The following is an 18538-nucleotide window of genomic DNA, read 5'->3' as shown; positions in this document are numbered from 1 at the left end:
CCCATCCCATCCCCTCTCCTCCCCCCCCCCCCCCCCCCCCCCCCCCCCCCCCCCCCCCCCCCCCCCCCTCCCCCCCCCCCCCCCCCCCTCCCCTCCCCTCCCCCCCCCTCCCCTCCCCTCCCATCCCCTCCCGTCCCCTCCCATCCCATCCCCTCCCCTCCCATCCCCTCCCAGCGCATCCCCTCCCCTCCCGTCCCATCCCCCCCCTCCCATCCCCTCCATGTCTGTGCGCACTGGCTCTGCTGCAGGCCAGGCCAGAGGTGCCTGCCTGTCCTTCCTCTCTTCCCCTCCAAGGGCTGCACATCTGGGCTTGAGGCAGAATGATTCACACTTACAAACAGAAACAACCCAAACAACAAAACCCTGCACGCTCTGCCAGCATCAACTGCTGCTTTTCCCTGTCCACGGGGATCTCAGTCAAGCTTCTTATGGACCTTGTGCATGCAACATCCTCATTATTCTCCCACATCATTTGGGGGGACAGCGAATGTGAGATAAGCCAGTGTGTCCCAAGTCACCGAGTTTGCCATGAAGAGACCCAGGAGAACCAGAGGCTGTGGCTATTGAGCCAAGGCCAGGTCAGACTCTTTCCGACGGGCATTCCTCTCCCCTCATGGGTGCGTTTTCAATTTTCAAATGTACTATGTGAAGCCGCTGGGCAACTTCCTGAGAAGCAAGCACGTGAGAGCTGGGGGGGCGGGGGGCGGGTGGAGCTCAACATTTGCCGGCCGTGGGAACCAAGCTGGTAGCCTGGACCAGGAGGCCTCCCATGCCCTGGTACATTGTCAGCCTGCCTCTGCCAGCAGGTTTCTTGCTGCTTGCCAGCACCAAGGCAGTCACTAATCAGGTAAACCAGTGTGGAGGAAGCATGTATACCATATCAAATCTTTGCCTAACGAACATTCCCTTGGGGTCCTGTGCAGATCCAAGAAATGAATTCAGTGCATGTAGGCTCAAATGCTCATTTGTTCAGCCAGCCTTGAATGAGGACCATCTTTGTGCCCTGCTCTGTGCTAAGTAAAGCTACCATGGGCTTCTTGCTCCAGAGAGCTGCGCTTACAGCCTAAATGTGGAAGAAGGGCATGTAAACAAATATGCCAGAGTGGGCCAGAGGGCTATAAAAGGCCTTGTGGAGGCACAGAAGAGGGAACAAGGAACTTCACCTTTGGGAAGTCAGCAAAGACTTCAAAGATGTTACATTTCGAGCTGGGTCTCGAAACCCGAGTAGAAGGGTCTAGGCCGAGAAGGGAGGGCCGGGCATTGTCTACAAAAAGAACAGAAAGACAGGGAGATGCAACAGAGCATGAAGGAACCCAGGACCCTTTGGCAGCTGTAAGGTAAACTACTTTCCATTAGGGTATCTCGAGGCCTTAATAATTTAAAGGCAGACTTCCAGGTGGACCATCACTTTAGTTTACTGATTTGCCCTGACCTTTGCTTCCCCGCCCTGCTTTTGTGGCAGCCCTTTGGCTTTTTTGTAGTTCCTTTGCAGTTAGCTTAAAAGCTGATGCTGAAATGTGCTGTTTCAATTTGTTCATTCTAAATTTTGCACTGATCACAGTGGCCCCCTGAGTGGTTCAACTATATGCTCTAGACCCTAGAGTCAAACCCAAGGAAGCGGGGCCTGCTGTGGGGAGGGATAGCACAAAATCTCTGAGGACACCTGGACTCCATGTGCTAGGCCTTTGCTGCCCCGTGTCTGTTCTCAACCAAATGGCCTGTTTGTGTAGCTGCTGACTGCCGTCTTCATTAGAGGGACATTAAAACACTGTTGGTTTGGGGCACCTGGCTGTCTCAGTGGGAAGAGCATGCAACTCTTGATCTTGGGGTCGTGGGTTCGAGCCCCACATTGGGTGTACAGATTACTAAAAAAAATAAACCTAAAAAAAAAAAACCTGTTGGTCTGAGTATGGCGAGGTAATGAATCGTCCTTGTGTGAACTCTTAAATAAACTATTAGGGGACGAGCCACAGTATACCTTTACTAACCTGCTGAAGAGCATTAACCATCTCTAGAGCACTGAAGGGACCCAACAGTCACAAGTTACAGTTTTTGTAATGAAAGTGAAACCCCCTCCCTTTGTCCAGCCTTTAGAACTTTTTCACCAAATTTCTTCTGTCGATCCTCATAAACAACCCTTTAAAGCTGGCAGGGCAAAGATCTGTGTTCCCATTTTACCAACGTGGAGCCTGAGCCTTGCAGGGTGAAGTGATTCCAAGTGGTTCCAGTGTCATCAGGAACCAAGCTTCCAGGCACAGCGCTGGGAGCTTTGCTACTGCCCAGAGCTGCCCGCTGCCGAGCCAGCCTTGCACCCACATTGGGGTGGATGTGAGTAGAGGCAGCTCACTCATTCATGGGACAGCTGACTGAGGTTAAGAACACAGTCTATAGGCTCCTTGCACCGTTCACAGCACACTCGCCTTCAGAACGACCTCCGGATGTTTGCCATGGTAGCACCAAACTAGCACAGCAGATAGAGAGTGATAAAGAGCAACCTCGGGAAGCAAATACCCCTCCAAGATATAAGTCATGTACTCCCTTCTTAGCAGCAGGATCAGGTTCAGCCTGCATAAATCTATTTTAGTGTATTTTAATTGCTTATAAACTAAGTGTTTCCTGGATATGCCCCTGACCAGGGATAATTAGAATCATTTCAATGACCGGGCTTTCGAAAGTGAATGGGAGGGAGACAGAAAGGGGCTGCTCAGAATGGAGAGTCATTTGTTAAAAGGCTGAGTGGGAGCATTGTCTCAGCCTTCTCCAGTGTTGTATTTTTCATGATGTCACCAGACCTGCCTGTTTTTCAGCTACTCTGGCTGCCCTTCATTTTGTATGCACCTCTCAAGTTAAGTCTTGCCGACTGCTGACAATGACCAGGCCCAAGTGGTCACATGTCAGAGTCATTCATTCACTCAGCAAAGATGTATGGAGCACCCACTAGGCACCAGGCCCACACCACAGTTCAAGGATCAAGAAAAGAATAAGGCCCAGTTCCCAGCCTTCAGGAGAACACTGCCTAGATGGGGAGACCGGCATATAAACAAACAATTACACTCTAACGCGATTAAGTGCTAGAATAGAGAGGTTGACAGCGAGCTATGGGAATGCAGAGGAGGCCCTTGCTCCATCTGGGCGAGTTGGGGCTGGTACAAGAGAGAAGCAACATTTAGCAAGGGCTCAAGGGAGGCAGAAGAGTCAACCAGATAAAGAGGAGTGGGGAGAGACACTACAGTTCAGTGTGGCTAAGGTGTAGGGGCCATAACCTGGACCATGGTATGAGATAAGCCTGGAGAAGTCAGTTGGGCCAGACCATAAAGGCCTTTGGATGTCACGGTTTAGAGTTTGGACTTGATCCTACAGTCAGTGGGGAGCCAACCACGGTTTTTAGGCAAGGGGAATGACATGATCAGATCTGAATTTCTGACGGGAAACTCCAGGAGGGCGGGGAGACCGAGAAATCAGTTAGAGCTGACTCAGAGAGCATTGCTTTGCTTTGTCTTCCGTCTGGACTCCAGAGGGAAGCTCCTTGCCTGCACACCTCCTTGCCTGCACATCTATTACGGCACTTACCACAAAGCATTAGAATTAGTGTTTGCATAGCTGTCTCCCCATCTACTCCTTGAGGGCAGAGGCTGAGCCTCACTCCTCTCTTTGTGCCCAGAACTGGGCACACAGCAGTGCTCAGGGGATGGTGGTATCAAGTGAATGAGGGAACACATGAATCAATCAGTTCTAAGCAAATACAACCCAGATTTGCGCCCCAAGTAACCACTGGGCTGGATACATCAGAGATAAACCCTTCTCTGATGTATCAAGTCCATCCATGACTTCTCCCGTGACTCTGCCAAGCCCATCATTGTTCATCACAAAGAAAGGACGTGCCATACAGAGAAGACAAGAAAGTTGCTTTGCAGAGCTGTGCTGGTGTTTGTCATGACCCAGTACTCTGTTCTTCCTTGCAAATGAATTTGTGACGATTTGTCTAAAATACATCTTCATTATCTTCATTCTGCCTCTTCTGCCTTTCTTACCTTCTCTCCCTTCCTATTTAAATCTTACTCACCCTTCAAGGCCAGTCCAGCTGTTTCCCATCTCCTCCGTGCCGTTTTGTCCATTACCCATCCCCCACACTCAGAGTTAAGAATTCCCGCTCGAGTTCCCATAGCTCTAGAGAAATGGTTCACCTCTAACCTTCATCTTATTGTAGTTATTCCTGTAGCTGTCTGTCTTCTCTACTAGACTGTAAGCTCCTCAAGGCCAGGGATTGTCTGCTTCATCATTGTCTCCCCAGTACCTCCCACCCTGCATCCTACCCCAGCAGATAACCAGCGAGTGTTTCCAAACAATACCCAAAACATATGGGTAGCTATCAGGCTGTCCCCTGAGAAAGAATGCCAGACTCTGTCTTCTTGCACATGGTTAGATATGGGTGGTTTGTTGTTGTTGTTGTTGTTGTTTTCATCTAACAAACAGAGAGGGGAAAAAATCGTTACTCATCAAACAATGAGAATATCTCATAAAGATAGAGATCCCCTAATCTCTATCCCTGAGTCCCATATCATTCCAGGTATTTTGAAAGCACAAAATCCAGTGCCTCTAAACAAAGCACAAGCACACTGACCCATTCAGGGTCATAAGTTCAAACCTTTGCTAAGGAGCCTATTGTATGTTGGGACTCACCTATGGTGCTGAGTGAACAAAAAGAGAAGATGAATGTTCTCTTTGGAAAGACTCATTCTGAATTTGCTCCACTTGGAACACATTCAGCGTACCAAGAATTCAAGTTTTCCAGGTAGAAATGTCCAGCAGACAGTTATAAACGCAAGCCAGAGGCTGGGGATAAACAGTGGACCCAGAGGCGTAGGGTCCCTGCATAGAAGTGATTAAAACAACAGCAAAGAGTGTAAACTCTTGCAGAGAAGGGGAAAAAAGCTGGGAGCACAACCCAGGGCACCTACCTTTAAGAGACGGCTGAGGGAAGAAGACCCAGGGAAGAAGGAGACTGAGAAGGAACAGGGAGAGAGGTGGTGATGCGAGAGAAGAGAATGCCACAAATGAGGGGGTAGTTGATGACATGTGCTGGAGAGAGATCAAATAGGATGAGTGATAACTGCAAAGAAGACAGTGGATTGGCAATTAGGAGGTCACTCTTGGTCTCCTAAAGCAGGTATAGCAAATACAGGGCACATATGAACACATCTCCCCAGCCCCCCACGCTGACACCATGTACCCCCATGAATTAGGTGACAAACTGATCATGGCATTTTCTTGATGAACCTAGATACAGCCTCAGAATCCTTCCCAACACAGTACCGCAAGCAGCTACTACCGATCAGTCAGAGTTGCCAACGAGCTGAAATCTCTTTGTCATCCTTCTTCTAGAAAACAGTTCAGTGGAGGTGTGAGGAAGAAGACAGACAGCAATAGGTTAAAGTATCTGAGAAATGAAGTGGTCAAAGTGGTGAAAAAAAGAGAAATTTTAAGAAGTTCAGCAGTGGGGCGCCTGGGTGGCTCAGTTGGTTAAGCGACTGCCTTCGGCTCAGGTCATGATCCTGGAGTCCCAGGATCGAGTCCCACATCGGGCTCCCTGCTCGGCGGGGAGTCTGCTTCTCCCTCTGACCTTCTCCCCTCTCATGTGCTCTCTCTCTCTCATTCTCTCTCTCAAATAAATAAATAAAATCTTTAAAAAGAAGAAGAAGAAGAAGTTCAGCAGTGAAGGAATAGAGAGAGGGCACTTGCTTGGAGTAGTATAAAGATCAAGCCAAGGCAGCACTTACTAATCCTCCAGTAGAGTCCATTTTCAAGGTCATCTTAGTACTTGTCCAGCGGCAAGCCTGGTAAAGCAATATCCCTATACTCTCCCATCTTCCATTCCCACCCTTCGCTTAAGGAAAAGTCAATGGAAAAAAAAAAAAACGTCATGTGTAGGCTTGTTTCCAAAATATTCATTTGATTAACAGAGACATATGGTATAACCAAAGTTGGCCCTGCACATATTTCTGAAGAAGGGATTCTCTCTAATCGTGGAAATTTGAGGATCAGCAGTGATGTGGAGAAGGTATTAGTCTTGGTCAGGACCCTTCTCCCGAACCCCTGAAACCACACCTGAAGGAAAACCTTGGCCTGCAGGGAGACCCCTAGTCAAATGGCAACCACCCTACCCTGTCCTTGTCTCTTCTGCCACCTCCTCTGGACCTCCTTCCTTCCCTCACCAAAGGTACTCCATATCTATCTCCCCTCTCTGTCACCTCTGTCCCCCTGCCTCTCCTTCCCACCACTTCCAATTACTCATTCCCTCCTCCTCGCTTCCATTTTATTTTTTTAATCCCTTTCATTTAGGAATATCCTTCCCTTCTTGATCTCTCTGCCCTCTTTCTGGTTTCAGGGTTTATAGATACAGAATCAGCTCTTTGGAGCTCACCTTCATTCAGTCTCAAGGGGCACTTGTAAAGAAATCCAGTTTTACTACTGTCCATTACATGCAGAACTCCTGTTTCTTTGCACAGTTGATAAATCACAATAATAATATCATCTAGCATTAAATAACATTTACTGAGTATTTACTATGCTCCAGGCACTGTTCTAAGTGCTTTACATGAATTAACTCATTTATTGTCACAACTCTATAAGATACATTCTGTTATTGTCCCCATTTTACAAACAAGAAAACCAAGACACGACAGCCAAGTAACTTGCCGAAGGTCATACAGCTAGTAAACAGTGGAGCAAAAATTTAGGGCTCGTCCCGTAATGCTCCAGAAATCTCACTTTTTAACTATGCTGATTGCTTCGTGGTGTAATGGAAAGCCCACTGGGCTGAATGTCCAAGGCCGTGGATTAAAGTTCATATCTGTTACTCAGCACCTAATAGAACACGCACATGCACAAACTCACACATACACACAGAACACACACACACACACACACACAAATTACTGTGGATTGACCTTAGTGAATACATAATACACTAAAGGGCCATATATATGTGTTCACGAATCCTCTAAGTACTTTAGCTAATGAAATAAGACTAGTTAATACTGAACATATGCTTTTTTTAAATATAATTGGTGTTCAGATAAGCTAACATTCCCCAGGTTTACCTGGTTATTTTGCTCAATAAACCTTTTTCTATACCAATAGTTAAAATACCATCAAAACACCTGAATAATAAAATTAGTTCCATGACCTATTCATTCATTCACCCATTCACTCAAACATTTCTTGGCACTGGTTATAGGAGCCTCACCATAAAACAGTTCTTAAGTACTGACTCTGTGTCCAAGGGAGGAGATGCATACTGCAGGTGGGATACAGATGTAGTCTATATGTGATGCTTGGTTTCCATCCTCATGTCCACCATGGTAGCATCTTATCTCCAATACCCGTATCTTCCCGACTTCTCTCGGTCATACTCTGGACACTCCTACTTCTCCATTCCCTTGCCTACAAGTGATTGCCTTTGATGTGCTACTTCCTGCCACTTCAGTCCAACAACTGATGGGGTTATTATTTTTGTTTGTTTGTGTTATAAAGCCATGGCAATAAAATTTACTCCTAATAATACCACCGCAATTTTATGTTCTTACAGTGTACCGTAAATGATATATATAATAACTGAATTTCCTGTAAACAGAAATTTTTTTTTCCTGGGGAAAGGAGAGCTTTTTTGTTTCCATCACGGTTGGGCCAAGGTTCTTTGATGACATAGGAAAGACTGAGAGGCATCATGTGAGACCATATTCTGGTTCAAAGTGCTGGTGCTATGTTATTCTGGTTGTGATGAGTTCTGTTCGCAGAGTAATTCGGGACAAGAAATGCTCTTCCTGGTTAGGGCCCACATCACAGTCACCAGCCAACCACCCCACCCCACCCCCCGCCAACTGAAAGCAGAGTAAAGCCTCAGGGATCTGTAAGAGGGATTGGCACCGACCTTGGGCTTACCCTGGTGGAATCAAGTCGAATTTTTAGGAAAAGGTAGACCTTCAGTTAACGATAAAAAAGTGGAGAGCTACTCGGAGTATTATAAAAAGAAGGCTGGCTAGAAGCAGTATCTCTATACCCCTGACTGACTAGGAGAGAGGAATACTCGGTTAGCCACGGGAGCGCATTGCTAGCATGGCAAATGTATTCCTTTAAACATCTTCCTCATGCTGAATCTCATCCCTAAGACTGTGAGATTTCACGCTACTGAAATCTACTCTTCTTCCTCTCTGGCTGCTCTTCTTCTCCCTATTCCGTGGATCTTTTTATCCCCTTACCACCTTAGTGCTCAGCCATGACCTCACTTCCATACACCATCATCACATCTTCAGCTGCCTGCTAGACACAGTGACCCAGATTCCCTCCTGCAATCTCAAATCCCACTAAACCCCATCCCATCACCTTCCCTTAGCCATACTAGCTCTTCCTGCTAATTTACCCCAGCTCTGTCGGGGGCACGGGAATTCTCCTGCTTTGCGAGACTCAAAACCTAGGAGTCAACTTTGACTTCTCCCTTCTCTCCTTCCCTCCCCAGCTAGTCAATTACCAAAGTCCTGGTGAGTCTACCTTTACAATGTCTCTTTCCCATTCTCTCCATCTCCATAGCATTCACCCTTGTTCAAGCCCTTGTTATCTCCCCCCTTGAACTATTGCAAAAGCCTCCACACTGGTCACCCAGCCTTTCTATGCGTGCTCCCGTGTTTCCTAAGGCACAGATCTAATCCTGAGGCTGCCCCAGTGCCTGTCACGGCAAGTCCTATCTCCTCAACCTGGGATTCAGGCCTCCCATGCTCTCCTTTACCGACTTTAGCTAACTTTATAGTACTTGCTGGTTCCCAGATTTGTCCAGCATTCTCTTGCCTTCACTGACTACCTCCCATCCTACCCCATTCCTGCCTGTTTGCAATCACCCTGTCAAGACCCTAATTCTCTCTACTGGATGTGAATCCTCTCAGAATCCCAAACACATTTTATTTCCTTCATTCAAGAAACATGAATGGAGCACCCATTATTTTCCAGGCCCTACGCTAGGAGCTGTAGGTAAGATAAATATGAATAAAACAGTATCCTTCCCTTGTGGAGCTCTGGGGCCAGAAAGACAAACGTAACTAACTCTAAACCCCTATCAGGCTGCCTCTGACTCCCATCCTAGGGGCCCTTCTCCTCAGCCTGTAAATATACTTAAGACCCTCCCATCTTAAATCACCCACCCTATGTCAAACTCCTAAAATAAGAAGTGTATTCATGGGCGCCTGGGTGGTCAGTCGTTAGGCGTCTGGTTCGGCTGAGGTCATGATCCCAAGGTCCTGGGATCGAGCCCCGCATCGGGCTCCCTGCTCCGTGGGAAGCCTGCCTCTCCCTCTCCCACTCCCCCTGCTTGTGTTCCCTCTCTCGCTGTGTCTCTCTCTGTGTCTGTCAAAGAAATCAATAAAATCTTCAAAAAAATAAAAATTAAAAAATAAAGGACACAGCTGACCTATCCATTCCTGCATTTATAAGCTCCCCCAAGTCTTCATTTCCTTATCCCACAAATAGTTACTCACCAACCACTAGATGCAAGCACTGATTTGGGAACTGGCAATACAGCAGGGAGCGAAACAATGTTCTGCCCTCATGAACCTTCTAGTCTGGAATAAGGCCAAATGCCTGAGTGTGGGGAGCAGGCAGCTCCCCCTGCGGAACTCACGCCTGCCTCCCAGCCTCATGGCCCTTGAGCCATATCACATTAATTTCAGTGCCTAAATCGTGCTGTTCAGTTGCGCACTCCCTGCCTTTGCCCAGGCTCTCTTGGGAATGCCTCCCTCCCCACCACCATACCCTATTTGCAGACACCACCCCCCCCCCACGCACACACAATCACTTATTCTGAGGTAATTTAGAGGCTCCTATGGGAAGTGCTGATCTCCGGAATGACCTGGGTTCAAATCTCAGCCCGACACATGCTGTATGTGACCTCTGTCAAGTTATCTGACTGTCCCACGCTTCAAATCTTCATCTTAAAATGGAAATAATTATAGTACCTCCATATGGGTTGGTTGTAAGAACTAAGTTAGCCAAGCCATAAAAAGACACTTTAGGTGCCTGACACATATAAGCCTTTAATAAATGTTTTTATTACTTTCACCTTCAGTATTATGGTGATACCTCGCATCCCACTATTCTGTAATAATTCTTCCTTCTAAACACGTCTTACTGTCTTTGTAACCCAATGAACTTTGTCAGGCACACAGTAGGCACTTAATAAATTTTGAAGGAAGGATAAAAGGACTGGCAGCTCCAGGTGTGTGGCTTGGTTTCCTGTGACCAAATTGGACTATGAAGAAATAAAAGCACATCTAAGACTTCTTGTGAATATCTTCTTGACTGAGTACCTAAGTGTGTATACACTGTTGGCATTGCGTGAGCAAGAGCTGGGGAGGAGTGACCAAGAAAAGGGCCTTGAGCCGGGCTGACCTGAATGAGAACTGAGCTACTTCATTTCTTTATTCATTGACTCTTGGGTCAAGAAAGGACCAACTACCCTAAAGTCGCCATTACCTTCAGTTCCCATGCCTCAGCCCCCACTTCATACTTTCCATTTGCTTCCTTCCCACTACTATGTTCCCCTCAAAAATGTATAAACTGAAACTCAGAAAGCAAAAGGAGTGCTGAGGGAAAAGGGGAAGGGGTGGAGAAGGGTTAGCACCTCCCTCCTTCCTTTGCTGAGATCAAAGCCAGCGTTTTGACTGGAAGGCCAGCTGGCCTCTTTCATCCCCGCTCCACCTGTCTGGGAATGGGATTGCTGCTTGCCCATTTCCTTTCCTCTTCAGGGCTGCAGGGCAGTTTCAGGGTGGGGCCTCAAGCTATTTCTAGTGCTGGCCAAATCCCTCCACCCCAATATCTCCTTTGCCTTATGTGATCAGATTTCCTTTCCACCTCTCCAGTAACAAGTGTTAGGAGCATAGGGCAGGAAACTGTGAGAGAAGTTCAGTTTCTCCACAGGCCCTGGGCGGAGCTAATGGTTTGGGCAAGTAGAGAGGACACTGGGGCTGCTGGGCTTTGTCTGGCAGGAGGAACAGGTTCTTCTTTCTGCATAGCCACCCCAAGTACTTGACCCAACATCCCCCAGGGTATGGGTGAGGCACCAGTTAGGCAAGGGCCTCTTGCCTCGGGAGAAGGGAATTCACATTTGCCGAAGTCCTACTACGTTCTGGGCCCTTGCTAGGCCCTTTTGTTTGTACTATCTCAGAGGTTTCTAGCAACCCTGCCAGGTCAGCATTTATTATCACCCCTCTGGTAGGAATGACAAAAGAGAGATTGAACAGCTCGCCTGAGGCACATGATGAAATCCCGATAGAACATCCAGCTCTGTCTGACTCTAAAGACAGTGCTCTTTCCACCTCATCATGCTGCCTCAAGAGGCCCGAAAAGCTGTTAATGCTCTGAGTTGGCTCTTTGCGTTATTCCCCAGAATTCAGTGACCAGCCAGCTAAATCTTTCGTGAATGAATTTCATTCAACATAACTTTAAAATAAAGGTTTAAGGAGACCCTTTGATGACTTGAGTTCAATTCTACAAAGAATGTGACAGAAGTTTCTGCCTCTGCAGAGTTCGTAGTCTAGTAGAAAAAGAGTAAACAAGTGCCAAAATAAAAGCATAATATAACACAGAAACAGAGAAACACCACGAGAGAGACAGAGGGGAGGAGAGGGCAACACCCCTTTGCCTTAGATGTAAGCCTCTGCCTTCTGGGTGCCTGTCACCTCCCTCAGCCCCGAACAGAGCCTCCTAAGGCTGGGACCAGGCAGCTGCCATGTTGAACTGGATCACAGAACAGGGACTTTCTTAAATCATCTGTGTCCCCTCGCCTAAGAATAGTGCAAATAAGCAGGACCTGGGAATACTTTCATTGGCCAAGGTGGAGTGATGTTTAGGAACCCAGTCTTGGTTGTTACCTGCAGCCAGCCTGCCTCAGCAAAGAATGGGTTATTTGTGGGTTAGTCAAAGCCAGGTGCTAATGCAGCCAGATCAAGAGGCTCAATCCCGGGGAAACTGGGTTCTGTTACATAGGAGTCAGTTCTGGCCGCAGATGACCATCTTGCAACCGCGTGCTCTTGGTCAAAGAAGGAACTAAAAAGCAGGAGAGTATGCGTCACCACATTGTAGGCATTCACAACGCAGACATATTGTTTCAAACACTCGGCCCTAAACAGACAGCTCACAGCATGTCTTGCTGACAGAGGATCAACAGTGATCCTCTGCCTTCATAGACGGAGGCAGAACATTCTCTCCTCCTGTATCTCAGTGAGGCAGCCTGCCTCTGATTTTTACAGCACCTTGATGCTAGGGGTTTGGGTCCTCTCCCAGAGTGGCTACTTCATTGCAGCTGCCTTTCTTCTGTTGCTCTCTCTAAACCCATCTTTTCATACCTGTGAAATGAGTATACTACTTGAGGTCCACCCTCTGGAGGAAAAGAGGTCGCCTAAGGAGAGAGGGCAACACCTGTTTGAAGCCTTCTCTTCCAGAGCCAAGCCCACGAGATCCTTGAACTTGGACTGAGGGGCCCTCCTTAACTAAAAATACAAACCCCTCGGATTTCTTTGATCATATCTGGGGGTTAGTTTCTGGATGTATCCCCCAGGTAACCCCTCTTGTCTCTTCCATATATGGGTTTGGTGAAGATGATTTCCACTCAAGGCTTCTTCTATCTCCAGAACTCAGGGCCTCAGGCATCAGAGAGTAATGATTCCAGCAGGAAGGAACAAGGCCCCTCTTTCCTTTCAATGTCAGTCCATAAAAAAAAAAGCATTATAATAAGCATTGGGACAGTCTTGGGCATTTTCCTTTTAACTAAATGTGCAGAGTTTTCCATCATGGATGTGCAAAAGCCATCTACCCATCAAATTACTCCCATGGACTCCACAAAGGTGCTGTTAGAACCCTTAGAGGTCGTTCCACAGCCTCTCCCATAGTGCCGGATAAACATCCAGACTCTTAACAAGGATAATTCGGTGGCAGTGGCAATAACCCTGGGCTTCTCTGAATGACATCAAATTCAGGACACATACCCAGATCCCTTTTTTCATGCGCTCTCTACCATTTTTCCCATGGAATTTGAATCCCCCTGTTTTACTTACTGCCTAACAATATCACTATTGTTAGGCACATAATGTGAAGGACCATATGCTCTCTCTCCAGAGAGTATGCACAAATACTATTTCTGTTAAAAACTAAACAGAAATAGTAGTTTTGCATACTTCCCATTCAAGGACTTATCCCAATTGAATGATTCCCTTTGTCGTGGACTGTTTTTCCCCAAGCGGGCCCTAATAGAGAAGCTGAATCAGATATTGTGACTTACCAATGGGTCACAAGGAATCATCTAGTGAGCTAGAAATAGAATCCAGAAACCTTTATTTTGATTCCCTGAATTTAAAAAACAAATAAACTCTACTACAGAGAAAGAAAAACTGGAGAGACTAGGCTTGCTTGACATTCCTGGGTCAGGGAATTCAGGGCAACCAAAACTAACGGGCAACTGCCATAGTCTGTGAGGCTCGAGGAGGTGAGTAAGACCTAGGTGCTGCCTGCCCTCAAGTTGCTGACAACCCAGTGCAGGGAGATCAGGTCACTGTTGAAAAATCTCTATCCAGTGCAGCATGTGCTTTTTAAGACCTAGTGGATCCCAGAGGAGGTCTTGCCCATCTTCATAGTGCCCCCAGCAGCAAGCACTATTTGTTGAACAAAGGCCAAAAAAAAAAAAAAAAAAGAGGTACCAACAGAACACTCTGGGGGTTGGTGGAAAATAAGGGACAGCTTTGTGAAGGAGGTGACATTTGAGCTGTGCCTGGAAGGATGGGGAGGTTTTTCACAGGCAGCAGGAATCGAGGGGAGGGCCTTTGCAGCCCGAACAAAGAGCAGTGGCCAAGATCCTAAGGGGGGGACAAAGCCTGGTGTGATTTGGGAGAGCCCAGAGCAGACCAGTGTGGCTAGACAAGAGGGGGTAGTAAGAACTAAGGCTGGAGAGAAAAGTTGAGACCTGAGCATAGAGAACCTTGAACAACGAGCTAAATAATTCAGCAGTGAACTGTCACTGGAGGTTTTGAACGAGAGGAATGATACCACCAAGACAGGGCTTCCTGCTGCATCATCCTGCCCACCTGGGCCTCCCCTGCCTTGTCAATAGTGGTGGTTTTCTTTTGATTGTTCTGTGTGTATGTGGTTTGGTTTGGAGGTTTTCTGTGGTTTAGTTTGTTTTTTGGCCTTTCCCTTTTCCTTACAGTTTTTCACAGCATATGGTCCTGATTATGTGTTGGAAATCACGCCAAGCTGCCGGCCAGACCGCAATGAGCCCCACCGAGTCCAGCAAATCCTCAACTACATCAAAGGTGAGCACCACCCCTCAAGCCCCGCCCTCCTCATTCCACCCAGCTTGCGGTGGCCCATCAGTGGGGGCTTCCCCAAATACCATTTGTCTTTTGGTGGCTAAGCCTTTCACTGACTTAGAAGGAAAACATCTTCTTGGCCTGATAGCTTGTAGTTGGAATTCCACACTGGCCACTCTGACTGGAATTGTCATTTGGCCCGCTAATGTCACCTTCAGGGGGACAAAAGGTTTATCTTTAGGTACCTCCAGTGAAAAACCAGTTCTGAAGTGTGCCCTGGAACCCTTTTTCTTTTAAAAGAGCAACAGTAAAACCCTCTTTAAGATGAGGGAAGTTCAAGCCACTTCAGACTTAGGGTAGGGGGGAGGAGGGACTCACAGACGTTGTGTCCCAGTGTAGTTCCTAGGTCCAATATGGCCTTGAGAGACTGCGGGCCTACAATGGATAGTCAGGATTCTGGTGCCCTGAGAGTGGACTCCCCAGTCTTACCCAGAGCACTGGAGACGGACCTGCTGCCCTATCCTGCCCTTCCCTCTGGCTGGCCTGCAACTATTCTGGCTTCTGGCCGGAAGGAAAATGGCAGTCATCAGGTTATTCTCATCTTGAGCACACTGTGCACTAGCTGTTTGGGGATGCTACCCTTAGTTTTCCAGTAGCCCCTCTGCAAACCCCAGCTGCCACTCCACAACTCAATTCCCTTTCTCTGCAGTATTGTAAAATCGTTTTGGCACCCATTTTCCTATTTACTTGAATTTGCATGTGTGTGTGCATATTTTTGGGATCCTAATTATTGGTAGAGTCAAGAGGCTAAGGGTATCATATTGCCCATCTTGGAGCGTGAAATTCCCATGTTTATTCATATAACGACCAAGACAGCAGCAATTCTCCTACCTTTGACTCCCTCGTTGGAATAGAATCCGGCATGAAAGGGAGGCCTGTTCTGTACCAGAGTTAGTCTGAGGGAACGAGTTGTGTCCTAGGGGGGGTCTTTGCTGAGGGTTATGTTGAGGCCCGAAACCCTAGTAGAGCCTGGTGTGTGACAACAGCCAAGTCCTTAGGCAGGGACTCCACGTCCCAGGATCCTTTGGCCAGAGAAAATTTCCTAGGCTCACAAGTCACAGACTTGTAAGCTTATGCTCACAGCAATGCTTATTGCCTCTCTGAGCTGTCCCGTAGCCCTCAGCCTTCTCCTGGCCCTGTAGTTTCAAGCCACCTCCCTCTGGCTTCATAACCCCACAAATCCTCAGTTCCTAACCAAATCATCCTCCCTCATATAGTCTTTTTTTTTTAAGATTTTATTTATTTATTTGACAGAGAGAGACACAGCGAGAGAGGGAACACAAGCAGGGGGAGTGGGAGAGGGAGAAGCAGGCTTCCCGCCGAGCAGGGAGCCCCACGCGGGGCTCAATCTCAGGACCCCGGGATCGTGACCCAAGCAGAAGGCAGACACTTAACGACTGAGCCACCCAGGCGCCCCCTCCCTTGTACAGTCTTTAAGGCCTCTAAACTCTTTCTGTTCCTGGCCCTTTGCCAGTCCTTCTCACTGTGCTGCAGCCCTGATTAACACTGATGCTCCCACCCTAATTTCCTCCTGCCCCTCAAAGACCCAGGACACCTTTCCTGTTTCCTTTGGGACTGATCCTGGACCAACCTCTCTTACCCATCTTCCTTCAGCCTTGCCATTTTCCCCCCATCCGGGCTCTAAGTCCTGGTAGAGCACAGACAAATAGAGAAACTAAACAAGCCTCTGCAGCTTCTTGCTCACACCTACGTGTATGCAGATATCTGTATGCCCTCATGCTTTCCTGCACACGTACCCAGACACGTATCTCCAGAGTGGTGACATCTTACTATTGAGGAAATGGAAATGACAAGCAAGAGAAGATGTAAGGAAGCTAATTCAAAGGAGAGAGAACTAGGAAAGGTAAGAAACTCAAAAGAGGAATACATTTTTAAAAGACCTGAGATAAGGGGCACCTGGGTGGCTCAGTCCGTTAAGCATCTGCCTTCGGCTCAGGTCACGATCCCAGGGTGCTGGGATCAAGCCCTGCATCAGGCTCCCTGCTCAACAGGAAGCCTGCTTCTCCCTCTGCCTCTGCCCCTCCACCCTGCTCATGCTCTCTGTCACTCTGTCTCTCAAATAAATAAATAAAATCTTAAAAAAAAAAAAAGACCTGAGATAAAAGATTAGTTTGAGGGTTGGGGAAAAAAATAATAGAAAATCTTAGAGGACATGTAAGTTACATGTAAGTCAAGATTTTTAAAAGATCCTAACAGGTTAAAGCAATATTCTGATTGTAGCACAATGACATTAAACTGAGAGAAAATGTATGGACCAGGAATTGGACCCTCAGAAGCAACTGGACCACGCACAAGATGGGAAGATGCGGCTCAGCAGCATTTTGTCTGAAAGAGCTAGGGATTTTAGTCAGTGTGGACCTCATTGTGAGTCTCCAGGACAAGTTGGCCTCCAGAGATGCTGATGCAGGATCAACCTCACTTTAAAAGGGTTCTAGGCAAATAAGAGCATGTTACTGGTCAGTCAGGATGGGGAAAGGACTATAGACCAGGCTCCAAGAGGTCTGGTTGGAGGAGCTGGGGCTTTTGGAGAAGAGAAGACCCAGGGGGACGTGGTCTTTACTTCATATCTCCGAGAGGCTGTCACTGAGCAGAGGGTGTAGACGGAGTCTATGTAGTTACAGGGCACAGAGCTAGGACCCATGGGTAAATAATATAAAAAAGGCAAATTTGTATTCAGTAGAAGGAGGAATTTTCTAACATTTTGAGCTATCCAAACGAGCAGGCTGCCCAAAAAGGAATGAGGTCTCTGTTGCTGGAGACATGCAAGTAGAGGCTAGATAGTCACTTGACTGTCGTATCATGGAGGGCTCCTGCATTGGGGGAGGGCGATTGTGCTAAATTATTGTTAAGGTTCCTTCTAATCCTAAGATCCTAGGATGCTGTATGTTAAAAATGAGAAAATAGAAAAACAATAAAAAGAATAAGATGAGAGTGCAGGGGTTGGTAGATGAGTCACAGTTGTTGGGGCGGGGGTGGGGGGAGGTAATACTGTGTAGAGGAAAGAATTGATGAGAAGAAAAGAAATTAAATGGCTGAGAGTGGGTGGGGAGGAGCCAGGGAGGGCGGACAGCAAGTAGACTGGCTATAGAATACTAGGAATGTTCAGATTTTCCATTTAGCCATCTCTTTCATATTGACAAAGTCTTGTGTTCTAGCCATGCAAATGAGCAGAGCACACAAGTCCAGAACCAAAAAGAAATTCAGCTAAACCAAGAAGAAATGAGGCTAGAAAGAAGTCCAAATGTTGCTAAAAATGGCCAGACTAACCTGCTATACTGAGACCGTGCCCCTCCAGCCTGGTGACGCATGCTGCCATCAGATAGTGCGTTGCCATGACAATGGTCAGTGTGGAAAAGCTGCTGAATTTTCTACATTCTGAAAGATTTCCCTGAACCTGCCTACATGACTTGTCATTTGTTCTTGCATATAAAAACCTCAGCGAGGCTAGCCATTTCTCGCTGCCCTCCTTCCCCCATATTAAAAACAAGGGAGGGGGGAGGCATGGATTGATTTGGGAAGATGGAATGGCAATGATGGAGTGGATGGATTAAGCTCCACTCTATGGGAGGGAGTTTAGCCAGCATGTATCAGTTGAATTTGTTCAGCCTTTGAGCTTGGGTTTTTTTCTCTTTCTCACCACATCCCTTAGAAGCACAAAAGATGGGATTTTTAACCTACTGAAGCTCAAACCTGGGGAGGTTCATCTTATAGAGATACATTCCATGTGTCACAGGTTGACTGGAGGGAAAGGCGAATTTAGACCTCACCTTATCCCATCTTTATTGTCCATTAGTCTTTCCAAGAGGGGAAAAAAAAAGACAAAAATAAAACCTTGGAGAGTCGATTCAAGCTGTTAGCTTTATACAGGAAAAAGCTATGTTTTGCTCTAACAAATTGCTCTTCTCATGCCAGTGAATCTCAGAGATATGTGTCAGTGTTCACAAGGAAGTGTGGATCGCTCAGCCTAGCTCATGCCCATGCTCACTACTGAAAAATCATCCTCACACCATCTTCATGTGCTCAAACTTGTTTGCCTTTCCTCTGGTTGACGTACTCCAGAAGAGTTGGCTCACACTGAACCTTCCAGAGTTGGAACGGTGCTGATGTGATCA

At 47.1% G+C, this 18538-nt stretch overlaps 1 protein-coding gene across 4 annotated transcripts in view; it reads left to right on the top strand.

Moving 5' to 3' along the window:
• The window catches only part of HDAC8 (histone deacetylase 8), a 214653-nt gene that overhangs the window by 172116 nt on the left and 23999 nt on the right, over window positions 1-18538 (top strand). For 3 of the 4 annotated variants that reach the window (XM_073885822.1, XM_073885820.1, XM_025889763.2), the window contains one exon: window positions 14243-14348. The exons of the other annotated variant lie outside the window; for it this stretch is intronic. In XM_073885822.1, the coding sequence (XP_073741923.1) occupies window positions 14243-14348 (106 nt within the window). The remainder of the gene's footprint in view (window positions 1-14242; window positions 14349-18538) is intronic. 4 annotated transcript variants of the gene reach the window in all.

Source organism: Callorhinus ursinus, unplaced genomic scaffold, assembly GCF_003265705.2.
Source record: "Callorhinus ursinus isolate GAN/ISIS: 27379988/994484 unplaced genomic scaffold, GSC_fseal_2.0 scaffold66, whole genome shotgun sequence".
Classification (NCBI taxonomy): domain Eukaryota; kingdom Metazoa; phylum Chordata; class Mammalia; order Carnivora; family Otariidae; genus Callorhinus; species Callorhinus ursinus.
The sequence above is the reverse complement of the archived record's forward strand: the minus strand, read 5'-3'. Positions and strand labels throughout refer to the sequence as shown.